Source organism: Pelophylax lessonae, assembly GCF_965119305.1.
Source record: "Pelophylax lessonae genome assembly, chromosome: 4".
Lineage (NCBI taxonomy): Eukaryota > Metazoa > Chordata > Amphibia > Anura > Ranidae > Pelophylax > Pelophylax lessonae.
In genome coordinates, this window is record NC_138771.1 from 487,108,912 (window position 1) to 487,127,166 (window position 18,255).

The 18,255-nt window shown below is 44.2% G+C and overlaps 1 protein-coding gene across 10 annotated transcripts in view; it reads right to left on the reverse strand.

Annotated features, from left to right (window-relative positions):
- Positions 1–18,255, reverse strand: part of C2CD5 (C2 calcium dependent domain containing 5) — a 190,175-nt gene that overhangs the window by 15,494 nt on the left and 156,426 nt on the right. For all 10 annotated transcript variants that reach the window (XM_082256116.1, XM_082256123.1, XM_082256121.1 and 7 more), the window contains 2 exons: positions 11,633–11,823; positions 2,648–2,794 (listed from right to left, as the gene is read on the reverse strand). In XM_082256116.1, coding sequence (XP_082112242.1) covers positions 2,648–2,794; positions 11,633–11,823 — 338 coding nt within the window. The remainder of the gene's footprint in view (positions 1–2,647; positions 2,795–11,632; positions 11,824–18,255) is intronic.

Sequence of the window (18,255 nt, forward strand, 5' to 3'; positions counted from 1 at the left end):
ATAGGAAGGAAATGGAAACACCTTCCCTGCTCTATACAGCTTGTGAGTGCCAAAGGGAACCGGTGCCTACGCCACAGCTTCAGCTGCGTCTTCCATTTTTAAAGTCTCACGCACAAACACAATCAGTGCCACCAGCGCCTTTTCGTGCACGGCAACAGGAGTGGAGGAATCATCCTCACTATCACAGAAATCAGGGCGCGTGGCCGCAGAACCCTCAAGGCGGGCCCCATCTGCAGTGGCAAAATCAGATTCAGGGTCTGAGGAGACAGATGAGGCAGGGCGCCCTTTTTACTACCCCGCAGCCCAAAGGCCACCTCCAACCGGGACACAAAGGACTCAAGGTCCGCCGTTAGTGCATCAATGAATGGTTGGGACATGGAGGGCCCCGCAGGCTCTGAGAGGAGGCCAGGTGGGGAAATGTGCTCCAAAGACTCCATGAGGAATAAGGGTACCCCAAAAAGTGTACAAAAAAACACAGCTAAGGGAACCCCCACGTGCTGGTAACACCACCCTGCCGCCAGTCACAGAGCACCCCCCCCCCCCCGATCCTGCAGCAGAGAGAGGGAGAGGACCCCACCAGACTCACCATCCCACCAGGCAGGCACCAGCAGCACTAGGATCAAAGCACATGCAGCATCCAGGAAGAGGTTCAGAAGTAAGCACCAGGGTATAAGGAAAGGCTCCTACAGCTGAAATCACCACCCAGAAGCTCCACAGTAATGGCCACTGTTGATTTCAATGCTGCACTAACACAAAATGGCCACTGGGGGTACACAAATATGGCCGCCAGCCATACAGATTATAGGCTATAACAAAAAAGGGGCTAAACAAGGATCTCGGGGACCCAGGAAGGATCCCTGGGCCCAGACAAGACACAGAGCAAGAAGGGGGGGCTGTGGCAGGAGCCCCCCACCACAGCTGATCACCAGGGTTGCCGGCGGCGAAACCCCCCCCTATCGCCAGTACAGCACCCTTCCCCAGCTATAGGTTGAGTGGGAATGGGGGGGAGGGGGAATGGGGGGGGGGCAGATGGGAGGGGGATAGATGACCCCACAGGACCATCAGACTCAGGGGGGGCCTAACGGGAAGGAGGGGAAACCGGGGCTCTGACAGTCCAAGGGAGGGACCCGCATCCACCCCAAAACCCCTCAGGGGAAGAGAAGGGATAGCTACTCCCCATTACCAGAAACCAGGCGGGCACCGCTTCAGACAGAACCTCCTCGCCATCGAAAATGGGGGGCTGTTGGCCAGGAGGAACACTGCGACACAAGCTGCGACCTCGCGAGGCGTTGGATTTGCAGGCCAGCCCTCGTCCAGTGGAGCTATGTGTGGAGCTGGGGTCTGCGTGCGCTTGCTGGCCAGACTGGGGTGACCACTGGATCTAGATTATCCAGCCCGACGCCCAGTCCGGCAGTTGATGATAGATCTCACAAAAATAATCAGGAGAAAAAATCTATCCAAAAAAGAAAAAGATGCCGGGACCAGAGATCTCAGCAAGGAACTATGTCCTTACTCCTGACTAGGCAGAAAAAAACGGAGTACCTATAGCAGAGAGGGGGGGAAGTATATCCATTGGGACCACCCATAGGCGTAGTCAAGTTCTTTTTCTGGCTAGTGTTCTAATCCTGTAGGCGGCAGTATAACCCGATGGTCAAGAAGACCAGGAGCTGTGTCCGTCAATGAACGAAAGAGAAATGCCCTTTCATAGAAAGCATCCATGACACACCTATAGACAACCACTGTCTCTGCAGGGATAAGCAAACACATCTAAGGGCTTCCGAGTAGGCCTTAATTCATCCTAATAAACTGTACAATACCTACCCACTCTTTCCTTCCTCTACAGGAATAAATAAGCATATCCAAAGGGCTTCCAATGATGCCTTCCTTTATCCTAAAAAGGCCTAATGCACACAGACATCTAGCGTAAAATTGCTGGTGCTTTCCCGTGCCATGTACAGGCACCCATACAAGTAAATGGTTGCACACGGCCATACTTTATTTGCGCATGGAGTATTTCCCTGGTACACTTAGTATTTCTGCGAATGCAGCACTAAATGCACAGAAAAGCATACATGTCTCTTTTTCAAACCACAGCATAACAATCCAGTGATCTGAAAAGCCTTGATGAATAACATTGTTTTTATGAGACATGCTTAAAGTGATTGCAAAGTCTTGATTAAAAAAAAAATAATAATTAAACATGTTATACTTGCCTGCTCTGTGCAGTCGGTTTTGCACATAGTGGCCCAGATCCTCCTCTTCTAGGTCCCTCTTCTGTGCTCCTGGCCACTCCCTCCTGTTGACTGCCCCCACAGCAAACAGCTTGTGTCCATTCAGACACGTAGCCATGATCCAGCCCCATCCCCTCTCTCTCCTGATTGGCTGACTGGTTTTGATTCACAACAGCAGGAGCCAATTGCACCACACTGCTGTCTCAGTCAATAAGGAGGGGAGTCCAGGGCAGTGGAGACCCTCCTGGAACATCGCCGGATAAAGATGGGCTCAGATAAATATTAGGGGGGGGGGGGGCTGCTGCACACAGGTTTTTTTTATCTTAATGCATAGGATGCATTAAGTTAAAAAAAAAAACCCTCTCCCTTTACATATTAAAAAACGCTCAACCATCACAATACGATAGGCTTATTACCTGGTTCTTATTTGGGTTCTCCATGAACACGCATTGCTTCATAATGTACGACACAACAGCGTTACCTCCTAGAGCTGCAACATGTGCACGTACCATTGCAAATACTTCACAGATGAAAGCATGGAGGAATCCGCTAACTCCGCCTTCCTGGAATACATAAAACAGACAATCAATGTCAACACAGTAAACCTGCAAAAGGGCTGCTATGCTAAACAGCACTTCCTAAACTCACCTTTTTATAAGTACACATGAAGATACCAACGTTCTAAAAAATGTTATTGATTTAGGCCTCATTTACATGGGAGCTGAGGCCAGTACACCATGAATAGGCCCCATTTGTTTATGTAGCTGGAGCCATCAAGTGCTGCATGAGGACATTTCATTTAAGTCTACAAGGATGTAGTGGTTGCAAAGACACAGTTGCATGTCCTAATTTGACAGGTGTGCGTGTGTCGGTGAGTGGCCCTGAAATCACTGTGTTCAGGGCTGCTTACCCACACTAGCACACCTGTTAAAATAGGGTGAGTGTCTTCATCTGTACAGCCACTGCATGCCCATAGACTTACATAGGTTGCCAGAATGCTATCTGGTGGCTGCAGCTGCTCAACCAGTTACCTTCCTTTGGTCCATAAAACCCCCTCGAGACCTGGTGTCTGTAGAAAGATGATCCTATGATTGGGAGCTAGTCAGAAGCCTTCCTAATTGAATGATCACTCTGACAGAAAATCACAGTGAACATTCAGTGTAACATTTTAAACCAAAACAAAAGTAAGGATACTTTCACACGGGCGATCCGATCCGCCTGTCAGTTTTTCCAGCGGACCTGATCGGATGCTCCATGAATCACTATGGGGCAGCGGATGTCAGCGGTGACATGTCCGTTGACACCCGCTGCTCTCCGATCCATGAAATCCGGACGGATGGAAACCCTATTTTCCTTCTGTCGGATCGGATGAATGACAGACAGGCGGTCCGTTCTCATCCAATCTCCCCATAGAGAACAGCGGGGATCTGACGCACACAGAGCGGGAACTAAGCTGTCATCCGCCTGCTCAGCGGGGATCGGCGGATCAGAATGGACTTCGTCTGCGGTTGCGCCCATGTGAAAGGACCCTAACACAGTAGCTGTTTTATCTCCTGCATTCCCTGTCAGACAGATCTGCAAGAGAGAGCTGCAGCTGACAGAAAAATGTTTGTGTGCACAGGGAGTTAACTCCTAATTAACCAGGTCATGCTCTTATTTTACTACTTAACCCATTAATTTCAACCTGTATAAGCACTATTTAACAGTTTCATTTCCTGTTCCATGTTTCTAATTTAAATTATTGGTTTAAAAAAAATGTATAAAGTACATATATACATTGGTATCTTTAAGGATTTACAGTTAAAAATATGTGGTTTAGGATATATCAGTTTTATTTTAAATCTGTAAGAAATGATGAGAAAAATAAAATATATGCAAAAAAAAAAATTATTTTGTAAATAACTTTAACATGCTTTGTACGAAAAATGTAATTTTAATATTGCAGTAAATAGAACAAGCAGTAGAATAAAATCTATGATTTCCCCACAGTAATGGTGTTAAAAACATTACTAATCAAACTTGAAAAAAATTTGATTTTGTACTTACCGCAAAATCGACAGACAGCACTCCATTAATAATAACTACTGGGTTATATTGCCTCCTCCAGGAGTGGGACTAGGCAGAACAAAAAAACACCTGGCTACGCCCATGGGCCATTCTCAGCTTGGTATATAACCCCCCCTCCCTGTTCTAGGTAATGAGTTTAGTAGTAAGCAGTATTCAAAGTATCAGAATTTCATAGAGGAGTGGGTGCTGTGTCCGTCAAACTCAGAGAAATGGATTTCACAGTAAGTACAAAAATCCCATTTTTTCTTTTGTTCGACTGACACAGCTCTCCATAAATAATAACTAGTGGGATGTCCAAAAACAGTGCCAAAAGAAAAATTAGGGGTGGGGAAAATAACCCAAGGCTAAACATAAGAGCCCTTAACCATGACACAAGAGCCTTAACCGGGTCACAGGAAACCTGTCTGAAAAATAAAAGTTTAAAGAAAAACACCCCTCAAGAGGGAACAGCCTTTCTTAAACAGCAGCCTGCAAAACTTTGCGCCCAAAAGAAGCATCCACAGATTCCAAAGTAGCTACCTTATAGAATTTTGTGAAGGTATGCACCGACGACCTAGTGGTCGCCTTGTAAACTTGCGATATTGATGCCCGATGACTGAAGGCCCAAGAAGCACTCAGCGCCTGAGTAGAATGTGCCGTGACAGGGAAATGTAGAACCTGACCTTTAATGGAATAGGCCTGAGTCACCACTGTCTGATCTATCTGGAGATGGTAGCCGAAGAAGCAGCCAGCCCTTTTCTTGGTCCGTCCGTAACACAAAAAGAGAGTCTGACCTCCGAAAGGACTAGGTAGCTGCCAGATACACCCGAATCGCATGAGCCACATCCAAGGTATGCAAAGCAAATTCCTTGGGATGAGCCGGCTTGGGACACAAGGACGGCAACCTAACATCCTCATTCAAATAGAAGTCAGAGACAAGTTTGGGCAGGAATGATGGACAGGGATGAAAAAACACTTTATCCCTATGAACCACTAAATAGGGACTGTGACAGAATAATGCCGCCAATTCTGATACGCGGCGGCCCAAGGTAATAGACACCAAGAAGGTCACCTTCTGGGATAACGTAGGCAAGGGAATCACACAAATATTCTAGAATGGAGGTTTCTGGAGAACTGAAAGTACTAAAGTTAAATCCCATGGCAGCAAAAGAGACCGTACAGGTGGAGCAGCATGTCGAACCCCCTGAATGAAAGTACGAACTAAAGAGTGCATGGCTAGGGGTCACTGAAAGAAGATTGCCAGGGTAGATACCTGGCCCTTGATGGTACTCAAGGCCATTTTCTGATCAACGTCCTGTTGAAGAACGGTTAAGATCCGAGCCACAGAAAAAAATCGAGGATGAGCGCCAATCGACTCACACAAAGAAATGTACGCTTTCCATGTACGATGGTATATCTTGCTGGATGACTTCCTCGCCTTCACCATAGTAGGGATCACTGATCCAGACAGACCTCTATCCCTAAGTACCTGGCTTTTATTAGCCAAGCCATTAAAACTAGTGACTGTAAAGCAGGATGGTAGATCAGCCCTTGGGACATTTGGTCTTCTCTGAGAGTAAGTCCCCAAGGGATGTTTATGGGCACCAGACTAATTGGAAATACCTGTCCTTGATTCCTCGCAGGAATTGCGGAAGAAGCCTGAGCCGAGAATGATACTGGACTTACTGTGGCCCCTGAACGTCTGCCAGAGGAACCCGTGATCTCGCCACGAACCTCGGTATCCTCCTGTGGAGCCAAACCTACTAAAGGAGCTGCATGTAGGACTGTGCAAACAGAACTGTCTTGAAGGTGGATACCACCAGACTCAAAACCTGTATGCAAAATTGGAGAGAGAACTATCTTTGTGACAGCAGCCGGTGAATCACAGCCTGTGGTTCCTGAAGTTTGTCCAGAGGAAGGACCACCCTGGTCAGAATTAGAATCAGACCTATGTAAATTAATTCAATGGACAGAGATAGGGGGGACCTTAGGTAGTTTGGACATCAACTGAATCCAAAAGATTAATTTAGTGGATCCCCTTGACGCTCATGAAGGAGGTCCACGAGCCCGGAAACCAGGGAAAATGTCCCCCCATGCCAATAATGGGTGCGGGCAGACCTTCGTGCTGAAGGGGTCTTGTCTGGGAGTCCAGAGAAGCTAGCTCTAGGCTTACCAGACCAAAGATGCTTGGAACCTCCTGGGGAAGATTTGAAAGATCCATTTCCCTTATTCTACGTCCCAGAAGCAAAAAATAATTTTCTATGTGCTGAGAAGGAGGGCCCCCATCTGTGACGAGGTTGCTTCCCTTTCCCTAGACTATGGCAGGAAGGTACTCATCCCCCCCATGATACCCTTAATGATGTCATCCAGGGTAGCCCCAAACAGGCGAATGCCTTGAAAGGGCAAATCAATGAGAGCTTTCTTAGAGGCTTGGTCTGTGGACCAATTCTTAAGCCACGAAACGCGCCTATTTACCACAGCCGGCACAAAGTTTGGACAGCACAGGAGCTGTATGCAAAGCTGCATCACAAATAAACTGCAGCCCATGGACCAACTGGTCTACTAAATCAATATAAGGAGCGGGGACCTGCTCACCCCCAGGCCCTGGCGCAAAAGCTTGGCCCATTCAGTTAGGGTCTGAGACACCAGGGCTGAGGCAAAGACTGGCTGCAATGTCAAACCAGCCATAGTAAACATGCTGTGTGCCACAGCCTCCACTTTCCTGTCAGCTGGGTCCTTAAAGGATGGAGATTCCTCTACTGGAATCATGGTAGCTTTGTTCAACCTGGAAACAGGAGGGTCCGCCACTGGTGTACAAGTCAACTTTTTTTAAAAGGGACTCTTCAAAAGGAGCAAAACGTTTGGGGACCACAAAGGATAATTTTGGTTGTTCCCAATCCTTACAGGAAAACCTGTCAAAATAAGGCACATAAGGAAACACCTTTGGAGTGCGAGGTGACTTCTGCATATCAAACGACACAGCCACATCCATGGCTCCATCAGTTGCATTCTCCATTTTTAAAATCTCACGCACTGCAGTGATAAGTGCCTCTACGTTTTCATTTGCTGCTGCGACAACGGAGGAATCATCCACACTATCGGATGGATCTGGGGGTGTGATATTAAGCCCCCTGGACAGGCCGCGTCCACAGCGGCATCAGGCTCAGAATCAGATGAGACAGACTGAGCAGGGAAAGGCGGGGGAAGCTTCCTCCATTGCCCACATGCCACTCCAACCCAGGACACTAAGAGGTGCAGGACCACCGTCAGTGCAAACATGGGAAGCTGGGGTTCCGAGGGACCTGCTACCTCCATGAAGGGGTCAGTGGGGGAGATGTGACCCTGAGGCTCCATAAGGAAAGATGAATGCTTTGCAGTACAAAAACAATCTTTTGGCACCACTAAAAGATCCCCCCAAGGCTCAGGGTACCTCTCAGCAGAGAGAGATAACAGGAACCCTCCAAGGACTCTACTGATCGGAGCAGCACAGAGAATTCAGGATAAGCATCAACATGGACGCCATCCCTGTTCATATGTGCTAGGCAAGAGAAGAGGAAGAGGAGGAGCTTTGGCATCCCCACGAGGCTTTGGTCGTCTCTAGCGTCTCCTGGACTAAGGAAAAATGGCCCCCGTGACATCAGGCTGCACAAACATGGCTGCCAAACAGGGACCAGCCAGACTAAGAGAAAATGGCCCAGTGACATCATCGGGCTACACAAACATGGCCGCCAAACTGGGACCAGCCAGACTAAGAGAAAATGGCCCCGTGACATCATCGGGCTACACAAACATGGCCGCCAAACGTAGACCAGCCAGACTAAGGGAAAATGCCCCCCGTGACATCATCGGGCTACACAATCATGACTTCCAACCGGAGACCAGCCAGACTAAGGGAAAAAGGCTGCCATCAGCTACAGCATGCTGCCAGGATCTTCCCTGTGCCCTCTGCAAAGGGGACCCCCCCTGAAGGTAGGACACAAGGGGGAGACTCCGCTGCACACTCTGCACTGGGACCCATTACACCCACACTGCAAACAGTGGGGCATGGATCTAGGGGTCTCCTACACTGGGACCCCTCCAGACTACCAGGGCAGGACATACTATCCCAGGACCCTTACAGAGTGGGGATAGCAGCGGTTTCTGCTGCATCCTCTGCCCTGGGACCCCCCACCAGACTCTAGGTCCAGACAGGAGGGAAAGGGAGTGGGGGAAGCCCAGCTCACTGAGGGATTTTTAAGGATGGGAGGAGGGAACCTGCAGGCAGGTCCGACCATCCCTGGAAGTTACCCGTGTGCACTCCAAAAAAACTGCAAAAAGAGGAGAGGGGGGACTGAACTTACCCTTCCATGGTGTGGGTAATGATCCAGACAGAATCCCTGCCACCGAAAGGGGGGGGGGGGGCTATCGGGCAAGGGACCGCTGTGACACAGAACCAAGCCCAGCTGTATGCGACCCTGCGAGAAGTTTAATTTGTGGGCCAGCCTCTGTCCGTGAGGCTATGTCGCAGCCGACCTAGCGCGTAGCTGCGGTCTGCATGTGCTCGCTGGCTGGGCTGGGGGACCACTAGATCTAGATTATCAAGCCCGTTGCCCAGCCCGGCAGTTTATTGTAGATCTCCCGAGAGAAAAAACAAAAAAGGAAGGCGAAAAAAATTGCTAGGACCAGAGATCCCAACTGGGAGCCTAGGTCCTTACTCCTGACTAGACAGCCCATGGGCGTAGCCAGGTGTTTTTTGTTCTGCCCAGGAGAAGGCAATGATCTAATCCATATGGGGTAAACAGGTATGAGAGCCAAAGTGGAAAAACAAAGTTACACAGGCCTCTGTGAATAAAGTTCTTGTTGTCCCGTAATGCTGGCTACAGCCACCTAGATCCCTTGATTTGAGATTGGACAAAAACTGTGCCACATAAAGGTTTCTTCAGGGCAATGTTAAACGCTTCTGTCCTTTCGTAATACAGAAACATATTTATTATATTCTTTACTAATGAGTAAATTACATTATTAAGTGCTCATATGCTACCATGAATTTCTGTACATTATAACAGAAACATTTGCTAGAATGAATTTGCAGAAAACTATTTTTGTAACAAATTGTTGTTCTCGGGATCCTTGTCGTTCTGTGGACATTTGGTCTCCCTGCTCTACAATGAGGTACAGGTGGTCCCCGGGCTACAAACATCCGACTTACAAATGACTCCTACTTACGAAAGGAGGGAGACAACAGGAAGTGAGAACAAATCTACCCCTAGGAAAGGAAATTCACCCATATAAGAGTTTTCACGGGAAAAAGGTGTCTCCACTAAAGCTTTATCACCAATCCTTGCTTCCTCAACAATCCAAAATTTAATTGTCATAGGGACAGAAAGTGAGGTGACATCTTCTGAACAGGGGTACAGACAGCAAAACAAATGATACAAGGGTGTTACCCCTTTCCTGTGCTATCCAAAAAAAAATTAAAAATTACTTTTTTGGCTGGGGCTACACCTAAAAAAAATTACCTGTTCCGACCTACAAACAAATCCGACTTAAGAACAAACCTACAGACCCCATCTTCTTTGTAACCCAGGGACCGCCTGTATTTGGGAGTCTGGAGGTCTGATGAGGTGGTCCAAGCTACCAAACATTAATGTCTCTTGTAATAAATGTTCTGCTTTTGCAAATTCTTAAGTGAATGATTTAATATATGAAATGTTTATATTTAGGATGTCCTACATGGCAAATGTCCTGGACTGGAGGCTAAAACCCTCTCATTTGACCAAGAGGTCAAGTTCATGGTACAGCAAATAAGTAGCAAATCGGTGCTTATTTCCAGTGAATGACTATTCACAAAAAAGAGAAGTGTAAAAAGATAAGGGAAAAGGTGTATCAATAAGCCATAAATCGCATACTGCACACACCGAAGTGTGGTGCGAATCCCAAGAAAAATTTACAAGATTACTAGATGTGACTGACAATAATAATAAAATAAAAGCTTTTTAAAACATCATGTTTTGCATACTAGACAATTAAAAAAAAATTCCCGCTCATATCAGGGACAACAATAAAGAAGATCTCAAGGTGTTTACTATTTTTTATTTAATAAATGTATTTTTGTACTACACCATGAAATCTTCTTCTTTATTGTTGTCCCTGAAGGAGCGAGGGATTCTCTAGTGGCCCCATTAGAGCCTGCATCTGTGGAGGAAGACTGTGTCATAGCCTGGTGATATTTATCACAAAACGCTCATATGAGTATATATGGATGTAATATTGCACATATTTGTGGATTAGCTCACTTTGGTGACACGCTGTCTCTACTGGCAACATTGAAGTATTACAAGAGTCACTTTTATTTGTGAAGAGTCACAAGCGTCACGTTTTACTTCTTGAAGCAATTCTTTTGCACCTTTTTTGCACATGGACATTTTTTGATTGATTATTTATGTGCAATTATTCATTATTGATTTTTCAAGCATTTTATTGCCTTTTTGCACTATTGTACGCATGAACTGATTTATTTAATTTATTGATGCTACTTATTGATATACTCCTTTTCAGCACTTATTGTTTGCACATTTTTACAACGAATTTACCCTTTATCTTTTGCAATATTTGCACTTTTTGTTTATTATTGTCTAGTATGCGAATCATGATGTTTTAAAAAGCTTTTATTTTATTATTATTATTGTCAGTCACATCTAGTAATTCTTGGGATGCGCACCACACTTCGGTGTGTGCAGTATGCGATTTATGGCTTATTGATACACCTTTTCCTCGTCTTTTTACACTTCTCTTTTTTGTGAAGTCATTCACTGTAAATTGGCGCCAATTTGCTCCTTATTTGCTTTAGATATATATAGTGGTGAGTGACACTTAAAAATTGGCAGCTTTTTTCTATTCTTATTTCATCTATTAGATTATTTAATTCATTCATTTATATTTTAAACACTTTTATCACATCTACTACATTGGTAGCGCATTGGCCCCGTTTTTATAAATTCTTGGTACACCTGCCATCTCTAAGGATTTCTGCCTGCATTCATCTCTTTACTTTCTAATACATTTCCTCTGTAAGGCTGGCCATACACTATACAATTTTCTTATTCAATTTCCTTTAGATTTACCTTTAACTATGTAGTGCAAGGGCCTGCCTGATTGCATACAGATTGAAAGTGTTTAGGTTTGACCCTATATTACATGGTTTTGGTAAATCTAAAGGAATGTTGAACAAGAAAATTGTATAGTGTATGGCCAGCCTTACTCTTCTCTTCTAAATAAACTTTTAAAGACTTTCAAAGGAGAGGTTGTTGATTACCATATAATTAGAAATCACAATCATTGGAAATAATTTGCTTTCAACCTCAGTTTTGTCTCACCTCCCGCAAAGATGTGGTCTCTCTTATAAAAAACATGTTGATAATTCCTAGATATTTGGTTATTTTGGCTCCCGGTATAAAGGATAGAGGGGTCATCTTGACAACAGTCACTGTTGGGCCTCCAAAACCAGTACCAGGCTTGTGTCTCAGCTGACCGTCGGCCAGAGGACTGGCCTTGTCCAGCGATGTAACTGGAAGAGAAGGCAAAGAGACTGGTAAGTTGTAGGCAGTGGTTGACGAGTAAACTGACAGGGCGAGACAGTCTGGAGGATGGCAGGAAGTGGTCTCATTGGTTGGTATGAGCCGGGTGGTGGCATACAGGATGAATCTCAGCCTTGTGGAGCCAGGCACAGATGGAGATAAAAGAAACATGTTTAGATGAATGACAGTCATGCAGGACATGCAAGAGCAGAAGGAAAGGATGGCAACTCGTAACAGTGACATTCCTGCAAAAAGAATCACAAAATGAGCTTAGCAAAATTAAGAAAAATAAAGCTGCAAAAGAGAGGAGACCAGGAGGGGCATGAGAAGCACGCAGAAATTTGAAAACAATTGTGAGCTGGAAGAATTGATCATCAGGTTTGGGAGAGTGTGAAAATTGTACCGTAGATTGTGCTTTTTTTGTGTTTTGTTTCTCCCCCTAAATTTTGCCTAGTTACATGGTCATGTAAGACTTCCCACTCTGTGCAACCTGGATTATGGTTAACATGGCAAGAAATGTTTAAGATAAACAGATTTCCCTGCAACTACCATACACTGTGAGCACCGACAGGAACAACCTAACACCAACTGTGTGTGCCACTTAGTTTTATGAAATGTTGCCTGGCACCACATTCTGTTTATGTTTTGGAAAACCTTCTGAAAATTAAGGATTTATGTTTAGGCCCATATTTATAACAGAAAGCAGAAACCACTATTTAATAGACACCACACTGTGTATGCATTTTGCCAGTCAGTCACAAAGTGCCTGTGTTCACACCAGGCAAAAAGATTTTCTAGGTAATGATGGCAGATCTTACAAAAAGTGGCTTTTCTTGCTTCAACCACTTCAGCTTTGGAAGATTTTACCCCCTTCATGACTAGGCCATTTTTTGCTATTCAGCACTGCACTACATTAGCTGGCAATTGCGCGGTCATGCAACGCTGTACCCAAACAAAATTTATATAAAATTTGTTTTTACACAAATAGAGCTTTAGTTTTGGTGGTATTTGATCACTACTGGATTTTATATTTTTTTGCGATATATGAAAAAAAGACCAAAAATTTTGAAAAAAAAAAAAAAAAATGTTACTTTCTGCTAAAAAAACATATATAAAAAAAATGTAAACAAAAGTTTCTTCATAAATTTTGGCCAAAATGTATTCTGCTACATTTTTAAAAAAATAATAATAATAATAAGTGTATTCTGATTGGTTTGCATGAACACTGGAATTTTTTTTTTTTTTTTTAATACTACTAATGGGGGAGATCAGCTACTTATAAGGTGACAGCGAAAGTGCAGCACCCATTCTAAAACTATCAGAGGCTGGGGGAACTAACTGTCACTGACATCACCATTGATATTGATACAGTGATCAGTGATAATACTACACACTGTCACTGTACTGACACTGACTGGGAAGGGGTTAACATCTAGGGCAGCCAAAGGGTTAAAGTTATTAGTAATACTATTAATGGGGGAGATCAGCTACTTATAAGGTGACAGCGAAAGTGCAGCACCCATTCTAAAACTATCAGAGGCTGGGGGAACTAACTGTCACTGACATCACCATTGATATTGAAACAGTGATCAGTGATAATACTACACACTGTCACTGTACTGACACTGACTGGGAAGGGGTTAACATCTAGGGCAGCCAAAGGGTTAAAGTGTGCCTAACTATGTGTAATGTGTGCTGCTTTTTTTTTTTTTTAAGATTTCTCAGTTTCTCATCCCTGCTTTGCTCCCTCTAAACAGAGCTCTGTATTGTTTGCCCACACAGAGCTCTCGGCTATTAAAGCACACAGCCGATCAGCAGGTCCCAGCCATGAATCATTGGCTGGGACTTGCTGACATGGGTGCGCCCTATACCCGGAAGTAGGCAGCAACGTATGGGTATGTTGCTTTGCATACAGAATCCGCTTGTCCACAGTGCATTGCGGGCAGGTGGGAAGCGGTTAAGCAATGTAGAATCACCAGACTCAGAGAGCATTCTGTTAGGTGATCAATTTAAAAAAAAAGACTGCTCTTCAGTCTTCTCTTTTCCTGGCACACTTGGCTCTAGTCTTGGACACATCCCAAAAAAAGAAAAGAATGGAGAACAGATTTTTTTTTTTAAAACTGATCACCTAACTGAAAGCCTGGAGAATCTGAATTTTCCAGTGGGTGTTAGCCAATAGCTGGAAGGGAGATGGGTCCTTTGGGATAGCGTTATCTGGATAATCTGTGACCTTGATGCCCCCAAGTTCTAAGGACAAGAAAAGGTACGAGGACCTTAGTGAATACTCTGGGAGCAGAAGTTAGGCACTGCAACAAACTGGAAATAATGGTCTGCCACTGCAAAGTGCATAAAGCGATGATGAGCTGGATAAATAAAATGTAGATAGACATCTTGGATGTCGTCTACAGATGCCATATAAATTACCAACTTTGTGGATTTCCAGCAAAATTTTGGAAATGAAAAGGTATTTGTTGAGGATTTTTAGGTCCATGATAGGATGAATACTCTCATTGGGCTTTGGCACCATGAACAGGTTTGCATAAAATCCTTTGAGTCTGTCTTGTGGGGGTACTGGCACAACTACTCCCTGAAACAAGAGATGGTTCAGGACTATTTGCAAGAAGAAAGTGCAGAGGGGGTAAAGTTTTTAACTCTATTTTGTATCACCTTGAAACTACCAGTTTAACACACAGGTCTGGGATGTCAGGGGCCCAGAGAGAGACAAAAGGTGCTTCCCACCCCTTGAGAAGAGGTCTTCGGGTAAGGCTTGCTGAGTCTTATGGCTCAAGTCTTGCACTGAAAGGAAGGGTTGAACCTAGATTTGGAAGTGGAAGCCTGGGTAGAGTGATTAGGTAGATGTAAATGGAGATTAGGGCCATTCTAGAAATTTGTCTTATGACATGTTCTAGGGCATCCACACAAAAAAAAACAGAGCAGAAGGTAATTACTGCAATTGTTCTGTTAAACCACGATCCTGGAAAACGGTCAAGGTGGTTGTCATTTCCATAGTTCAGTGAGCTGCATTCTGACATAAGTGCAGCAAAAGCTGGTTAAAGGGCTGGATCTGCATGAGTAAAGAAAGCCATTAAGTACGTCTCAAACTTTCTATCTAGAGAATCTCTAAAAGAAGGAACATCCTCAATAGGCACAGAGAGAAGTTTGTTTAGGGCTGAGATGGCAGGATGAACTACAGGAATAGACAACTATTTTGTAAACTCTTTTTTTCCATAGAAGACAGAGTATGGCAAAGATTGTGGGTCAAAATCCTTTCTGGAGTAATTTAATGATCATAGATCACACATTCTATCTGTTTATGAACAGGGAATATCTTTGAGGGTTTTACAAATTCCTTTGTGCTCAAGGGGGCATGGCAAGATGGAGAAGAATCAAGCTGCCCAATGCCAAGGCTTTTGCAGATGGCAGCAGTAAGCTTTTATCAATTAGCAAGCATGTTGCATCAATAATGCAGCAATCTGGGCGGCTTCCTCCAAGACTGCCTAAGTGCCCTCTTAATTCCCTGCTGTGTCTACCTCACCTAGGACAGGCATATCGGGATCCAACTTAGGTAAAGAACTGTGACTAGGAGAAGAGGCTTGGTGTTTTTGCGCCCTTTGGAAAAGATGGCTGTTTTAAAGCCATTTTTGTCCAAGGAATTGTGACATGGATGCAGAAAAGTCTGCTTTCGTAATGTAGGCTGCTTGTTGCCTTACAGCAAAGGAGCTAGACTCAGATGCAGAGTCCAGTGTTTGAGTCTACTCCAGCTCCAGTGCAAGGGGCGCACCATTACTCTGAGATTGAGTGTTGTGTGGGCCATTGGCAGAGTGAATGTACCCTTGCAGTAGCTCCCTTTTGCTTGGTTATGTGTCAGGGTATTCCCCTATGGGGTAGTCATGGAGTAGGGTTCAGAATATAGAGTAAGCATTTCCAGAAGGTGAACACAGCAATCCTGGTGTAGCTTGCCCAACAGTGAATCCTTGTGGCGAAACAGGACAAGAGAAGGCGCCTGAGTACTATATAAGGGCTCTAGATGGAAGTGGCCATATAGCCCGAGTCCTCCAGTCCCAGACGATACCATTTTTGGAGAAACGCGCCGGCAGGAGTGTGTGTGACGTTGCCAAGTGCTGCTGGAGTTTGAGATACCGGGGCCATAGCCATAAGGCTTATTTGAAGCGCGCCTGCATTTACTTTTAGGTGAACAAGATTGTTTTTTAATAAAAGTTTGCTGTATTACACCATGAGATTCTCCCTGCTTGCTGTGTATGGTTATCATTAATGAGTACTTGAGAGGAGATCGAAAGCCATTCTTAGGCATTGGATCAACACAAAGTTTGTTATTGTGGATACCCACTGATATTGGTGATACGCAGTGTTGGATGGAATATAGGCTTAAGTGATCCCTGGAATCAGGATCCACCTTGTGGGGTAAGTGGCCAATTTGTCTTTAAAAGGAGCATCTTTGAGCACTCTGCACTTTTGGATAGTGACTGCACATCGAGCACCTTGTTTCACCATTTTATCCATTATGGACTAATATTGTACTCTATAAAGGACTTAAGTGTACATTTTTTAAATATTTTTATATGCATTTTTTTCTGTGTTATCTACACTAGGTTTGCACATTTTTTCATTAATGGGATATGCCTATAAATTGTGATTATTTACATGTTTATTTAACCTCTTAGAGGGACAACGCATTTTTCTTTGAATACTGTGCCTGTGATCTGAACTGTACGTTTACACTATTTTTTTAAACATATTTTGAAGTGCATTAGGCTTTGCTTGCTTCAGAGTCTAATTTTGGGACTCTGAACCAAGCAAGCAAAAAAATTCTAAGCACATTTGTAAAAAGCAGGCTGCTTAGCTTTACAAATGTGAAATGGTATAGCCCCAGTAAGAGTCATACCACTTTATAAATAGAACCTTAAAAGGGTTAGTTCACCTTTACCGAAAAAAAAAAAAAATGCTTATGCAGATAAGGGGTGTCTGTGGATAACAACAAACTGCAGCTTTGACTAAATTTGAATAATGCCCTTGCTATAGGCCATTTACGTAAATACAACAATAAAGAGCAGCGCAAATGCATTCAATTCTAATTTCCTAAAGTGCATGTGCCAACTAATTAAGTCAATAAACATATAATGAAGTCCATAAATATATATGGTAATAGGTGAAATCAAAACTCCTCTAGATATTCTTCAGCACCATAGTTTCTTCTAAAGCAAAGGACTTCAATGCTCTCTCATCAACAGGTGAATTACATGCTCACCTCCCAACCATAGGTAAGTAACATATCTTTAGAAATTGCCACTGTATGTCATCCAAAACCAGCTCCTCAGTCCCTCCGAACAACAGAGAGGCTGCTTTCTTACTCCTCCTCTCTGGCTCCTGCTCTCATGCAGTCACATGCAAACAAAAGAGCAAACATAGTGTACTTCTTATTAGCCCCCAAGAATGGTAACACTTAAAGAGTTCAAAAAGGAACACAGCATTAAATATAATACTCGTCCTTCACCAACTCACCACCTCGGCCGGCGAGTGGCGTGACACCACAGGCTTGTTTCCCCCTTTTATACGCGTTGCACCCTTTGATTGGGCTTCTTCAGTAGGTGATGTTTATGGACTTACTTAGTTTGCACATGCACTTTGGGAAATTATTATTGAATGCATTAGTGTGTTGAGCTGCACTTCACTGTTGTATTTGTTTAGTGGGATGGTGGAGTGAATCACCATTTAGTGTTTTAACTTGTAACAGCATTTTGTTTTAATTAATTTAGTTTTTTTCTATATACACTGCTCAAAAAAAAATTAAAGGAACACTTTGAAAACACATCAGATCTCAATGGGGAAAAATATCATGCTGGATATCTATACTGATATGGACTTGGTAATATGTTAGGAAGGAAAGGATGCCACATTGTTTGATGGAAATGAAAATTATCAACCTACAGAAGGCTGAAATCAGACACCCAATCAAAGTGAAAAAATGATGTAGCAGGCTACTCCATTTTGCTGATATTTCACTGGAGCAACTCAAAATGGTACTCAGTAGTTTGTATACCCCCACGTGCTTGTATGTATGCCTGACAACATCAGGGCATGCTCCAAATGAGACGACGGTGGTTTCCTCCTGGGGTATTTCCTTCCAGATCTGGACAAGGGCATCAGCTCCTGAACAGACTGAGGTGCAACCTGGCGGCATCGGATAGACTGACACATAATGTCCCACAGGTGTTCTATTGGATGTAAGTCAGGCGAGCGTGGGGGCCATTCAATGGTATCAATTCCTTCATCCTCCATGAACTGGCTGAATACTCTCGCCACATAAGGCCTGGCATTGTTGTGCACCAGGAGGAGCCTAGGACCCAATGCACCAGCGTAAGGTCTAACAAGGTGTCCAAGAATTTCATCCTAATACTGAATGG